The 13,838-nt window shown below is 30.6% G+C and overlaps 1 protein-coding gene across 5 annotated transcripts in view; it reads left to right on the top strand.

Annotated features, from left to right (window-relative positions):
• Positions 1 to 12,992, top strand: part of LOC148603106 (secretin receptor-like) — a 51,849-nt gene extending 38,857 nt beyond the window's left edge. For 4 of the 5 annotated variants that reach the window (XM_088552245.1, XM_088552246.1, XM_088552247.1 and 1 more), the window contains 7 exons: positions 1,694 to 1,754; positions 3,333 to 3,396; positions 3,995 to 4,086; positions 6,517 to 6,655; positions 9,384 to 9,425; positions 9,993 to 10,505; positions 12,705 to 12,992. In XM_088552245.1, the coding sequence (XP_088408371.1) occupies positions 1,694 to 1,754; positions 3,333 to 3,396; positions 3,995 to 4,086; positions 6,517 to 6,655; positions 9,384 to 9,425; positions 9,993 to 10,319 (725 nt within the window). In that variant the 3' untranslated portion in view covers positions 10,320 to 10,505; positions 12,705 to 12,992. The remainder of the gene's footprint in view (positions 1 to 1,693; positions 1,755 to 3,332; positions 3,397 to 3,994; positions 4,087 to 6,516; positions 6,656 to 9,383; positions 9,426 to 9,992; positions 10,506 to 12,704) is intronic. The other variant, XM_088552249.1, reaches the window with a different exon arrangement.
• Positions 12,993 to 13,838: the final 846 nt, after the last annotated feature.

The raw sequence follows: 13,838 nt of genomic DNA on the forward strand, positions 1-13,838 counted from the left end.
TTGTCTTTACAGTCGAGATGTTAAGTCACGGTTATAGAATTATTGTCATAAGGTTAGCAGTTGTTTAAAGGTCAACTGTGAGATTGTGTTCATTTATTCGTTAGCATACAACAGTATCCTTAAGTTTCCAGTATGCAAACAAAGCACATGCTCTCAGTGCTAAATATTTGTCATAGTATCTTCTCACCTGTCACAAACAAATTGATAAATTTATCGCAAATTCATTGACGTCAAAATATTCGTTGAAAATGGAGATGAAAAAGGCATTATGAAATATGATGTGTATTCAAAACTAATCCAAATCAAAATTATACACACCCTGCTACATGATGTTCCAATAAAGTTTTCCTTTGACAAACATATCTTCAATGTTTCAGCGTAGATTAAAAAAGTCAATAAAGTGACTTGAAACTCAATATGCGCCTTGTTAATTGACCTTTTGTTCTAACAAATGATACATCTTTTTTCTTCAGATGATATAAAAAAAATTTTAAAGACCGCAATCATTTAATGCAACTTCCATGATTCCAATATGCTTCGCACATAGAAATCGGTGTCTGTATTTCTTTTTGTCCTGAAATCGAGTAATTTCTATAATCGGCGACGAGGACAGAATAATACAGTTTATCAACCAATATCGTCATTGCGTTTACACACAGTCTTCTTTCCTGTTTGCTTTAGAACCCAATCTAATGATACAAAAAACGGATTAAAACGAGTTTTGCTTGAAATAAAATTTCAACATTTAAGTTTTCAAAATAAACAAAATGAAATTAATAACTGAGAGAAAATGTAGAATCTGTTTATGTTGTTCGGCCTTTTTTCTTGATTTATGATTTTTCAGTTTACAAGATTTGTAATGTTTCTTCCGCTATACCTTAAACCGACGAAAATCATTCACTTGAATAATTTAATTTATGCTCAAGCATTTTAAATCGTAAAATCATTTTTAGGTTAACGAATTTTATGGTATTATACTTTATTGGCGTACTGGAATAATTATCAGAAGGGAAAACATATCACCTCTTGTTCAGTATTGTAGTAGTGTGTTCACTCTAACATATTCATATTGATTTAATATACATTTTGTACAAGAGGTACAACTCCAATGACTGGAATTCATGTAAGAGGTAACTTCGTTTTTTTTTTCGAGAAAAAGGTACCTACACTTGTCCATATCTAACCTATATGGTCTCGTCAATTAATGCAAGAAAGTTATCGTCTTTTACTCGTTCTGCTCTGTGGACCTTGTGATTATCTTACGCTTTGAGAAGAATCATATATCATAATGAGGGACGCCTTAAGAAATTCAGATTATTGTAGTATTTGTTTTCCTTTTTTAGACCGTTTTCTGCGAAAATGACCGATGACACGTTTAAGGTGCATGCCTCTGGGACGATTTCATTTGGCGACAACCAACAAGTAGTCGTGATGCATTCGTTTGCTGTTCAACTAATGGAACATAACTTTCACTCACATTGTTGACAGAGTTATCTGCCCCTGAATATCTGTCTCCTTTTTAATTTCTATGCATTTCACGTACATCTGTGTGTATTTTATAGCATTTACGAAAAAGAATTACCAGATCTTATCATTAACTCATACAAGATCTAAAGTATATGAATGTGTCTATCAATTATCATTCATTTCCTAACCGATAAAATTTTACTTATTTTAATTATTTTTGTTGCAGCATCGCCTTTGTTGTTTGTTGTACCATGGGTAGTAGTCAGGGCATGCTTGGAAGATATTCTGTAAGTTCATACTATTTATGTATTGTTATGAAATAATTTAAACAGTTTAAAAATATTAATGATTTCTCTTGCCGACATTGTCTGTAGACATGCACTTAGACTCTCTGTGATGTATAATTTATTTAAATTTCAAATCAGTTTATTTTATACTCACCTGGTGTTAGCAATTCTCTTATGCGGCCCAAGTAAACACATATAAGGGTCCATGTTTACAATAAAACCTCAGGGTAGAAGGAAGACCATATAAAATAGAGGTATTCATTCACAGTTACATATAAAGTATAACAATGCATTTGATACATATGTATTCTGTAGGATGACTTTGTGAAATTCGGTATATATAAGAAGTAAATTTTAAGCATCATGAAACACATTAGATGACTGTAAAAACATTTTATATTAAAATTAATGAAAAAATTCGTAAATGTATGTAATAAAGTTAGTTGTATCATTGTAAAACATATATGCACACATCCTTGTATAACTTGTGTGATGTATTTACCCTTAAGAACCTCTATGATATTCTTTAAGATGTCTTTTTTTTTAAATTAAGTTTGGATATGAAGTTCATAAATTGAACCACTAATTCCTATGCACCATAGACGGAATGGTTCGTTTCTTAAAAAAATAATTGTGTTTCGAATTTTCTGACTTTCCATAATACAAACTTAGAAATAAAAAAAATCAAATTTAAGAGGATCCTGCACTCGTGATGCTTGAAGCATCTAGCATATACGGTTTTGTTATTTGGTCGTGATTTAATTTAATCCATGATCACTAAAATATTAATAAAATCCTAAAAACTATTTTACTGACAACAATTCAATCAAAGAATAAGTGTTCTTATAAGTGCTGTAGACCACAGCCATGGTAAAAAAAGTTCTATCACATAACCATTATTTCGTGCCACATATAGGCTGCGTCCTTCAAAAAAATATGAAGAAAATAGTACTATTAGAATCAAATAAATCACTGAAAGTCCATTTTATCATTATTTTAAAACGGGCTTGCCATTCATGTCATTGTTTAACCCCTCGCTAACGCTCAGGGTACAACAATACGACATAAATACCCAGTCTGTAGTAAAAGAATGATGATATGGAATTTCGGTGATTTATTTCTTCATTTTTCATGGTCTCAATATTATTTTCGTTGTGACAAATATGAAATTCGACATTCGACAGTATATTTTCTCTCTCTGAAATTGAACCAAAATTAGCGTCCTGTGCTTAAAAAGAGAGAAAGGATAATTTTAGGGGGTAATAACCCTAAACCGTGCATGCAATGATTAAAATGATGCTGTTCATTTAATTTGAAGCATTTTCCAGTTTTCGTGTGTCGTTTATTGTTCCTGCATTTGTTTTACCACATTGTTTTACTTTAACATAAAGATTGATATCATAAATTCAATTTGCACTGCATAAAAACAACGTTGTATGTCAACTACAATATGCAGTATTGCATACAACATGTATTAATTTTCTTGTGTAAGCTGCTTAATTTTTTATGGAATATAATATACATGTATTAAAATTCGAGATTGTAGACCGTAATATAATAATTGTACTCGTTTCTTAGGTGTTGGAACACTAACAGTTCATATTTTTGGATTATGCGAGGACCTATTGTTTTCTCCGTTGCAGTAAGTAATTATCATTTAGGCATGTCTTTTTAATGGGCACTGCAAATATATACACACCTATCATAAGTGTCTGTCAGTACTTAAATAGGAACATTTTGGAACATGAAGAACTGTCTACACTGAAACAAAATTAATACACTCATTATTTTAATATGATTCTTCAAGAATGTAGACATTCGGTAAGGGACACAACTCTTACAAATCATTGGAACGTTTGTATTCAGCATTTTACATCAATCTCATGTAAGCATCAAAGTAACTTGGACTAATTTCACTTTGTTTCAAATGAAAGCATGATAGGCTTTGGTAAAATTGTATATGATGCAAACATATCACTGATTTCAAGAGTTATGTCCCTTACCCTATGTCCACCTGCTTAAGAAATGGAAAATAATTTAGAAAAAAATGTATATCCATAGAGTTTTAGTAAAACAAATTCCAATTTATCAACAATTGTAGTTTTAGAGACTAAAGGCAACAACAGTTGACCAATTCTTTTATGATATTACATGTTGACTTCTACATGTTACAGGTTAAGATTCCTTTATTGTTTTTATATGATTATCTATAAAACATGATCATTTATTTTCATTAACAGGTAAATTTTATTATATTCCTCAATATAATACGAGTACTGTTCACCAAGCTCACAGCGTTTAATTCCTTCGAAACGAAGAAATTCAGGTACAAGTAAGTGTTTTTTATTTACAATTTGAGTTCTTAGCAGGGAAAATAGGCCACATGAATTTGCCTTTTTATAACTTTCTGGTCAAGGGAATCAATGGTCATTCAATTAATTATGAAGTCATAATTGTAAATAGCATTGTGACGTACTTAAATTTCAAATGCGAATATTTGTGTAATACTCCACTTGGCTCTCTGAAACTTTTACCTGAAGCAGTTGCATGACAATCATCTAGAGTTTAATATCTATCTAAAATCAAGTGACGGCAGAATCACGTGGATCAATGTGACCTATTTTTGCCTGTGTGTACGTTTCCAATGCTCATGACAATGAAAAACAACTTAATGAACAAATGAATTTGATGTAAAGATACAAACGTTCATTGAAAGATAGGAAATATTTTTCATGCTTTTTTAAGCATTTTCTTTCGGAAGCAGAGTACATTATTTTTTTCATTTATCGACTAAATTTGAAAAAAGGTTTTAGTTGCAATTTCTGCATATTGCAAGAGCAATGAAGACATACTTGTGGTACAGTTGTAATATATGGTTATGCGTTTTTAGATGCTAGGCTCTTTTATTCAGATTTGTAATTGAATTAGAAGCATGACTGCATGTACTATTCTTTACTTTCTGTTAGCTGTTTTGGTCGATTTAGCAGTATATATTACGAATAAATGATTTTGGAAATATTTAGACTGAACAGGATCTGATGATTGACAATTAATATGTATTAAACAAAAACGATAAATACATTTCATATAGTTTGAAATTGCAAGTTTTAGGGTTAAAAACTGTTTTTTCTTGAATTTATGGATATACAAAATCGGACCATTTACTCACAAACAGATATAAAAGTCCTTAATTTTGAGTAAATTGTTCGATTTTACACATCGATAAATTATGGAAAAAATCAGCTATAATTTATCGAAATGCTGGTAGCTAAGTTTGTTTACGATATGTACATGGAATGTAAACTGTACTAAAGCTGTAGAAGCTGAACAACCAATCATAATACACAAAAGAACATTTATAAATTAGATTGGAATTATTAAAATATAATTGATATTTACAGATTGCTATATATCAAAATAATGTCAATGTTAACTCTTGACACTCGTAATCAGAATAATAATGACCTATTTATCAATTCATTTACGCTAAACTGATGATATCTGTTGCCACATTAATTCAAAGTGATCTTTATTTATGGAGATGATATAATAGTAAAATTTACATTAATTATTTTGTTTATCATTTTCAGGTTCTTAACTAATAATGGTTTGTTATATTAACATTTGTGGCGACAGGAAATCTCCTAGTTATATTTATATCAGTCTTATGAACAGATCTCTTTTAAATTTTTCGTTGTGATGGTTTTTGTATTCATTTATTGCTTTTGTTCATTCAGTTTTGGGACAGGTTGGGTATTAGTATAATTTGTATGTCTCAATTATTATAAAAAGATGTTTAGCATTCGATAATGTAAAACAAGTGTTTTATTAATCCTTATCAATTCAATGGTTTTTTTTAATATCAACACACAGAATTGATTGATCCAATTTCTGGGAGATTTCCTTTCTTTACTTCTAATTATTCATCTCTTACTTTGTGGACACTTTTGCAGTATAACCATTTTATGCATCTTTATGCACAGCTGTAAAACACGCTTTGCTGAAGTAAATTATCACGCTACGCAAACCTTATGCACTCATCCTCTAAGTATTCTGATAAATATCTTCAAATTTAAACCTATGCAGATTAATTTTATCCAATGCCATGCCGTATTTTACACATTCAGTTCAACTCGTGTCTTTCTATTTTGATGTGTTTATTATGTTCCAAATGTTTGATGAACTTGAAAAAATAACTTTATATAGTGAAATTGAACTTCATTTGGTATAGATATATATGTCAACGAAATAATGGATAGCAATTAAGAAGTTTTGCTAGTACTTGTAAACATGATTTCATTAAGAACACTTAAGCCTTTAATTTTCTAAATAAATTGCATTTTTATGTTAAGTCTCTATAATAATCCGACAGTGAGTGAAACATGGAATAAAAAAAACCCATCATTTTGATAGTGTAATTCGACAATTCGCACCATCAGAATAAAGGAAGAAAGACAACATCGTACATATCTTGTTGGCGTATTGTGTTATAATTTCATTGAAATGCACTGAAAATTCACAATTGAAGGGCAGTAACTCTGTTAAAAACCTCATTTTTCTATCTTTCTTAGCAAAGCCAGTGATGCAGAGATCAAATAATGTTTTTTACAAATAAAGAAAGTATCCTTGAGGGATATTACATTGAGAGATCAGTAGGGTTTTGATAATGCACGTTTCTGATTTTCCCATTTTGCCTGATTTTTACATATATTTACACTTTAAATCATTTTAACCTCCTATTGAAAACATTTTTTCTTGACAGAAAATTAGGTAAATCCACATTGGTTCTTATTCCACTGTTTGGAGTTCATTACATCGTGTTCATCGGTTTACCCGACAATGTCAGAGACAAAGCTGAACTGGTCAAACTGTATTTTGAAATGTTCTTCAACTCAATACAGGTGAGTGATTTTTTATTATTTTATTAGGATATTCATGGTGTCATCAGCTTATTGAATTCTGAACTTTGAGTTTGATTTATGTATTAATAGCAATATCGTTTTACCAAAAAGAATATTATTTATAGGTCTTGTTAACAATTTGAATCAGAGACTAGCATACACATTCAGTAAACAAATACAAAATTGTTTGTCCTTTGTTTAATTAAGTTTCAATAACTATAAAGTAAATCTTATTTCAATCAAAATCACCGCGAGCGTAGATCACAAACGGATAACTTTGAGTCATAATAACAGCGTAGAACACAAAAGGATAACTTTGAACCAGAATAACAGTGAGAGTAGATCACAAAAGGATACTTTTAAACCAGAATTACCGTTAAAGTAGATCACAAGCGAATAATTTTAAACCAGAATCACCGAAAGCGTAAATCATAAAAAGGTAACATTGACTCAACTTTCATGTATGAACATGTGGTAACTAGAAATTATTGTTTTATAAACAAAAAAAGACTGTTTCAATGTGATCGGGATAAAGACAGCAGCGGGTGCACATAGTTGGTTCATCATCTTAGTCAAATCCGAGTATAGATGAAAAAAGAAACACTTAAGCCTAGCCGTACCTAGCTATATCTTTACGGAAAGTATCTAAAATATTATTTAAATCTATTTGGTGGTTAAGGAGGAATAACATATTAAATTGGTACCACCTACAAACTATCTTAGTTAATGACAAAGTCACTATTATCTGAAAGTATCGTTGAAATTCATATAGTTACTTACATTAGATAAAAAAGTGTAAAATGGATGAATGGTCACCTTGATCACTATATATCTATAGCTTTTCAGATTTTCATATCTTTATTAAAACATGAATTTAACAACTCAAACAGATAACAATAAAAGAAAATATAACCTTTTTTTTTGTTTTTTATGATATTTTCAAATAAAAAATTCGTTATAAAAGTCTTGGAAAATATACCATGGCCTCCTGTTTTCAACCTGATACTGTAATCTTCGTGACATCACAAATTAATAATCTTATTACACATATCAGACCATACTGGTTATCTATTTATTTTAATTACAAAGAGTTAAGACCTTATTATAGGCCATTATAGATATATCGCTCTTCAGTATTCTGTTCAATTTGTTTTGACAGGCATTGTTTGAAACATGACAATGTATACGCATGTAAGATCAGTGTTATATTACAACGTTCTGCTAATAGTTGAAGAACTTATTCTTACTTTTGAAAAACAGAAAAGGACATTTTGTCCATTCTAAATAAACTATTTGCAACAGGGGAAATCTGATTTGCCGAAGAATATCCTCAATATCCATTGACAAATTCCACCAAATTCGAACTTAAATGTCGAATATACACTTTCATATTCCATTTTGGTGTTTTCCTTTGAGCTACGGAGATAAATCCATCCTGGTAAAACCGAACATTTTCTCCCTCTTATTTTTAAAATGATACTAAATGGACTAAACAGACTCAGTTTTGATCCGTAAGCGAGGTAACTTCTAAAACCCAAGTGTTCTCGAACGTTTTCTCCCTCTGGTTTTTTAAGATGATACTACATTAAATAAATAGGCTCAATAATATTTGCTACTTTCTAAGATACAAACCAAATCAAAAACTTATTTGTAATCTGATTTTTTTACTATTGAAAAATTCTCAGAAAATACCAACCTTAAAACATGTCATGACGTTGAAGTCAAACAAAAGTGTCAATGAATATTTATAATTACCTACTGTTTCTTTAGTGTTAAAATATTTGTTTTTACTTTTAAAGTATCTTAATAATCTATAATTGTTCGGAAATTCGAAACAAAGTTTAAATTAAAATATCGATTTCTATGTCTAATATTTCTCATTTATATACTGAATATGTACTTATCTGACATATTTTTGACAGAAAAAAGACAAAGCAAAACAACGAAAAACAATAATAGCAAAATGACAACAATAACATAACTTTTACTTTTTGGGGATTTTGACAAGTAATCTACTATTTTCCATAGAGCTATCAACTAGTACATAAGTCGATATGAAAAATCGTAGGAGATTTAAAAGAATTAATTTTGTATCGTTCCAACTTTAAAAAAACACTCACTCCTTTTTATAGTGTTGCAATCAGTTTGAGGTAAAGGTGTTATTTTGCTTGACTGACTTGACTAATGTAAAATAATGCAACGTATACTACGGCTTAATATAAGGTTAGGCTTTGCCTGAAAGCACGAACTGATGTATTTTCATATAACGACTTTGTTATTGGCAATGAACAACGGGAATATGCGAAACTTAATGTGCCAAGTGTTGTGCGCCTGCGTCAAAAGTTCAAACAATCACTTCCCTACGATAAACAACATTTACAAGAATGAATTACTTCCGGCAGAACGACTCTGAGCCATTCATATTTTGACAGGGGACCTACTTATGTAGGACGTCGTTCATCCAAAAACTCAATGTCAAAGCAAATATTTTTAATGTCAATTTTTGGTGTCAACAAACGCTCAAGTTCATTACTTGTTTTAAACATTGTAGCTGCTATAATAAAGCTTCTTTGAATAGTTAGAACATATCGGAGCTTAGTTCTTCTTGTATATAATCTTTTTTGGGACATTGTGGTTCCTTTGCTTCTGATGATGAAATATACTTCTTGAAAAACGTGTACATCGTACCAAAATTTGCATTATTTATATATGATTGTTATTTTCGTAGGGTTTTATCGTTGCCCTGCTGTTCTGCTTTTTAAATGGAGAGGTAAGTCTCTCCTTCTGTATTGTTAAACAGTACGTTTTTATATCATTTGCACTAGCCTTTCGTATGCAACGGAATTTTATTTATAAATGATAAGAACAATCACATTTGAGTTAATATTGAGTGTTCATAAAAGAGGTCATTCTTTAAAAACTTTACTGTGGAAGTTTTTAATTTTTTAATGACAGGAAGAATTTTTTTCCGACAGTTGAAAAAAGATGTTATAATGCGTTCATTCGAAAGAGAGTTTTCCAAAGAGAAAAAAAAATGTTTATTTGAATTCGTTCAGAACCAGCAATAAAGAGGCACCCGATTTAGAAATATATCAAATACTCTGGTGAACTTTGTTTATGTGGTGAATCAGAAATTTCAGAAATATTCAATTTTCTCACAAATTTTGATGTTTTCCTAAAAATATGTTTGACAAATTAACTAATTCACAAATAATATACGTATACTGTCAACCAATAGATATTCTCACAATAGAAACTGATTGGAGAAATGTGTTTCTCATTACAGTCAGTATATCATGAGATTCCTTATTAATACGCATTTCATATTCATTTCCAGGTTCAGACAGAAATAATAAAGAACTGGAATAGATTCAGACTATCCCATAATCTCGGTCCGATAAGTGTTAATAGAGATACCGTCATGTCTTTTGTTTCAAAAACCAGAAACTCAAATTCAAATTCTGACGATGAAAATAAGGACCAACGCAATGCAGATAATGTAGAACTAAAAATGTTGACAAATGAGGATCATTCAAATGAAAACTTTTCAAGAGATAAGAGGAATGGGCATGTGAAATTTCAGGATGAAGCGATACCGATGCTTCAATGCAATGGCAGTAATCATAATTGTGATTTAAATCTTAGTGTAAAACACCATTATTGATACACATTCAAGATTTGTGAAACTGAAAATTCAAATCTTGCCAGGATTCTGCAATTTCATTTAATTCATCGAAGGAAATAGAAAATATACATATATGCTCCGAAGACATATGCCAGTCTTGCCACATTCCTTTTTAAGACGACTATGAGTAGAATGTCTAAAACACATTGCTGTATAAGGATAATTGTAAGTAAAAGTAGATTTATCCATAGCAACAGTAATCAAGGGAACCAGGGTTATAGCGGTAATCAAAAGAATGTAATCCAGGGACAAAGACTAGACGTGGAAAATGGACATCAAAGAACATAAAATAACTAAAATCATATATACAAAATAACAAAAGCAAATGAGCAACTCGGACTCCACTAAAAACTGGGAGCATGGACCAGGTACGCCGGTAGGGTGAGAGTCTATCACATCTGAATATACATCAATGCGCCTTCATAGACAACTTAACATATATAGGTTACGACACCCTACTGCCTAATTACTTATTCTTACATTTAACCTCAATTGCCTCGAATTAAAGTATTGTCTAGATGTTTTATAATTAAGAAATAATCACAGAAATTCAATTTTATCACGGGCTGGCCAGTTATGTCGCATTGCGTTATCCCGAGCGAAGTGGCGAGACTTATTACTTTTACTGCGTTTCTTATTAAGTCGCCGACCACGAAGTGGCGGTGACTTATTGCTTTTACTGTGTTTCTTCTTCTTCTTCTTCTACTTCTTCTTCTTCTTCTTCTTCTTATTATTATTATTATTATTATTGTTATTATTATAATTCTCCTGTCATAAAAATTGCTGAAAGTGTCCGCCCTTTTCTCAAAAGTGGCTGGTTCGATTGAGATGAAACTTTTCAAGATGTGAAGATTTCAAGAATACTCTTCGAAGGATGCAGAAAAAAACACACAAAAAAATATCAAGCTGCCGCCATTTTTTCAAAATGGCTGCCGAACTGAAGGTACCCATTTTTTACACCGGAAATTGGAACATCATACATCTCGAAAACTGCTGATCAGAATTTGACGAAACTTGGTGTATACATTAAACTCAATGGTCCAAACAAAAATTTTCAAGATGGCCGCCAACGTGGTCGAAAATTCAAATTGTCCGATTTCGATGAAAATTGATATCTGGGTTCTTTGAGCCGTCCCGATTAATAATTTGCAATTGGAGCTACGTGTCGGCCGCAATTTTTAAAATGGCCGCCAACGCGGTCGAAAATTCAAATTTGTCAGATTTTGATGAAAATTGATATTTAGGTTTTTTTTAAGACGCAACGATTAATAATCTGCGGCTCAATCAATAATTTTAACTACGTATCGACCGTAAAAAGCTTTGAAGCAAGTCATATTCGAATTATAAATGGGGACTGAAATTTAAAGTTAAAGTGTCCAGTGAGATGATAATAACACAAACAGTCAGTTTAATGGGTGCAAGTTACTTCAAATAATTTACTTTTGAGTACTATTTAAATGAAATGTCTGAGGGCTAAGAAAAAAAAAGACAAAAACGAAAATATCTTTTGTCGGTTATGAAAAGATACATATATTTTAACGAGAATTGATATGGTGAACATGTCCAGGAGACAATAACACCACCAGGATGAAAAACGACAACTCAAGGCCACCTGTTGGTCTTCTGAAAATGACGAGGAAATCCTCACATCTCCAGGCATATTGAAGTTGGCCCAAAAACAACATTTTACACAAGTACAACGAAAGAATTGCCCCTATATACTATATTCAGTAGCTGTCTTTGTAAGAATCATGCAAAATTTGAAAAATTTGATACACCCCAAAAAAGGCTACATATTTATAGTTTTGTAATTAAACTGTTTTATGGGACTATACTATGAAATGTGTACTTTTTTATTCGAATCTGCCTGCTCTTAGGAGATAATCAACATTGAAAATCCAGTAGATTCTATTGTATTTGAGTGTCATTTACAGAGTTATCTCCCTTAATTTTGAATTCTACAGTGCAATCCAAACAATTTTTATCTCCTATGAGCACGAGTTATACGAAAAAGCAATTGTTAATTTCTGTTTACTAAAGCATTTTAAACAAAATATCAAAAATAAAAATATGTAGGCTTTCCAAGCATGAATCACATTTTGCATGATTCTTAGTTGGAGTGCTACTTAATATGTTCACTATATGTGTATGCACTTTTGCAAAATGTAAATGCAGTTCATAATAGAAGTGTCTTTAGTTTAAGAAGTAAGAACATGAGACTATGGGAAAATGATTACTTTGTGCTATGTGATTGTTAGCTATCTCTAGTATACTCTAATTCTTATTTGCATATACGATTTTCGTAAAAAAAAGTTTCTTATGCTAATAACATTTTTAACATATTTTTCTAATTTTATGTTTTAGGCTGGTTTCAACGCGGAGAGAGTTTTGAATAGTGTAATTTGTTATTTGATGTTCGTTCTGTGATATTATAACATTGCATGAATTATATGTAAATTGCTGAAACAGTCTATGATGAAGTTACACGTAATAACACGATAGTGCCTTAGTGTATTAATAAAAAAAAACGTACCACACCATGTGTAATATTTACTGACAGTACAAATATAGTAAATATTATCATATTCAATATTATGTCATATAACTCAAAATGTCATCATTTTTACTAATTAAAAAAAACTTAGAAACTCTTCTTAGTTTTAACAAAAATATAATAGCCAATGTATGGTTTATGCATAATCATAAGAAATAAAATTATAATTGATAATGCTTTTCGACGTAAGGCGAGTGATTTTGTATCATCAACTAATAGGAATGTAAACGAGTATCTTTCTACATTTCATCCATCATAGAATGATATTTTAATCAATCTAGAAAAATGTTATTGTCAAGTAGTACACCGGAACATTCATCGTCTACTGGACATTACAGAAATTGACATTAGGTCAAGAAACGTGATTATAACGATTGATAGCAGTATAAACAAGTGAAGTTGTCAGACTGTTCTAAAGATATATATGTAAATAAATAGATAGTTGTTTAGCAACTACTCCCCGGTTATTAGTTCTTGAGATCTCTTTGATGGAAGAAATTCAAGATAACATCGAATCTCGTTGTTTAATATAGAAGGACATATTTAACATTTGAATCCAATTAATTAAGATAAACTGAATTATTATAAGTACGATCTTAACGGAATGATTGCAAATTATAATTTGTATAAAGTATGAATGCTGACACAAAAAAAAAAATATCCAATTAAAATCTAGTATATACAATAACCCGTCTTATCTTGATATGTAATATCTATTTGTGTTTGTCTTTGTAGGAATTATACACAAACGGTCCGACGGTAGATTTATTGCTTAAGTGCGTAATTGAATTTCGGAAATTATTTCGGAAAATTCTCCAAAGAATCATTTAAATTAATGCATCTTGTCTCAGTTATTTGTTCATAATTTTTTCAATTGCAGTTTATTGCATTGATAAATGTTGCTGATTTATACCAAAAGAAGGGAAAGTTCATAGCTTTAATGA

This window comes from Perna viridis, chromosome 11 (assembly GCF_037379345.1).
Source record: "Perna viridis isolate PV_CMFRI_1.1 ecotype Kerala chromosome 11, ASM3737934v1, whole genome shotgun sequence".
Classification (NCBI taxonomy): domain Eukaryota; kingdom Metazoa; phylum Mollusca; class Bivalvia; order Mytilida; family Mytilidae; genus Perna; species Perna viridis.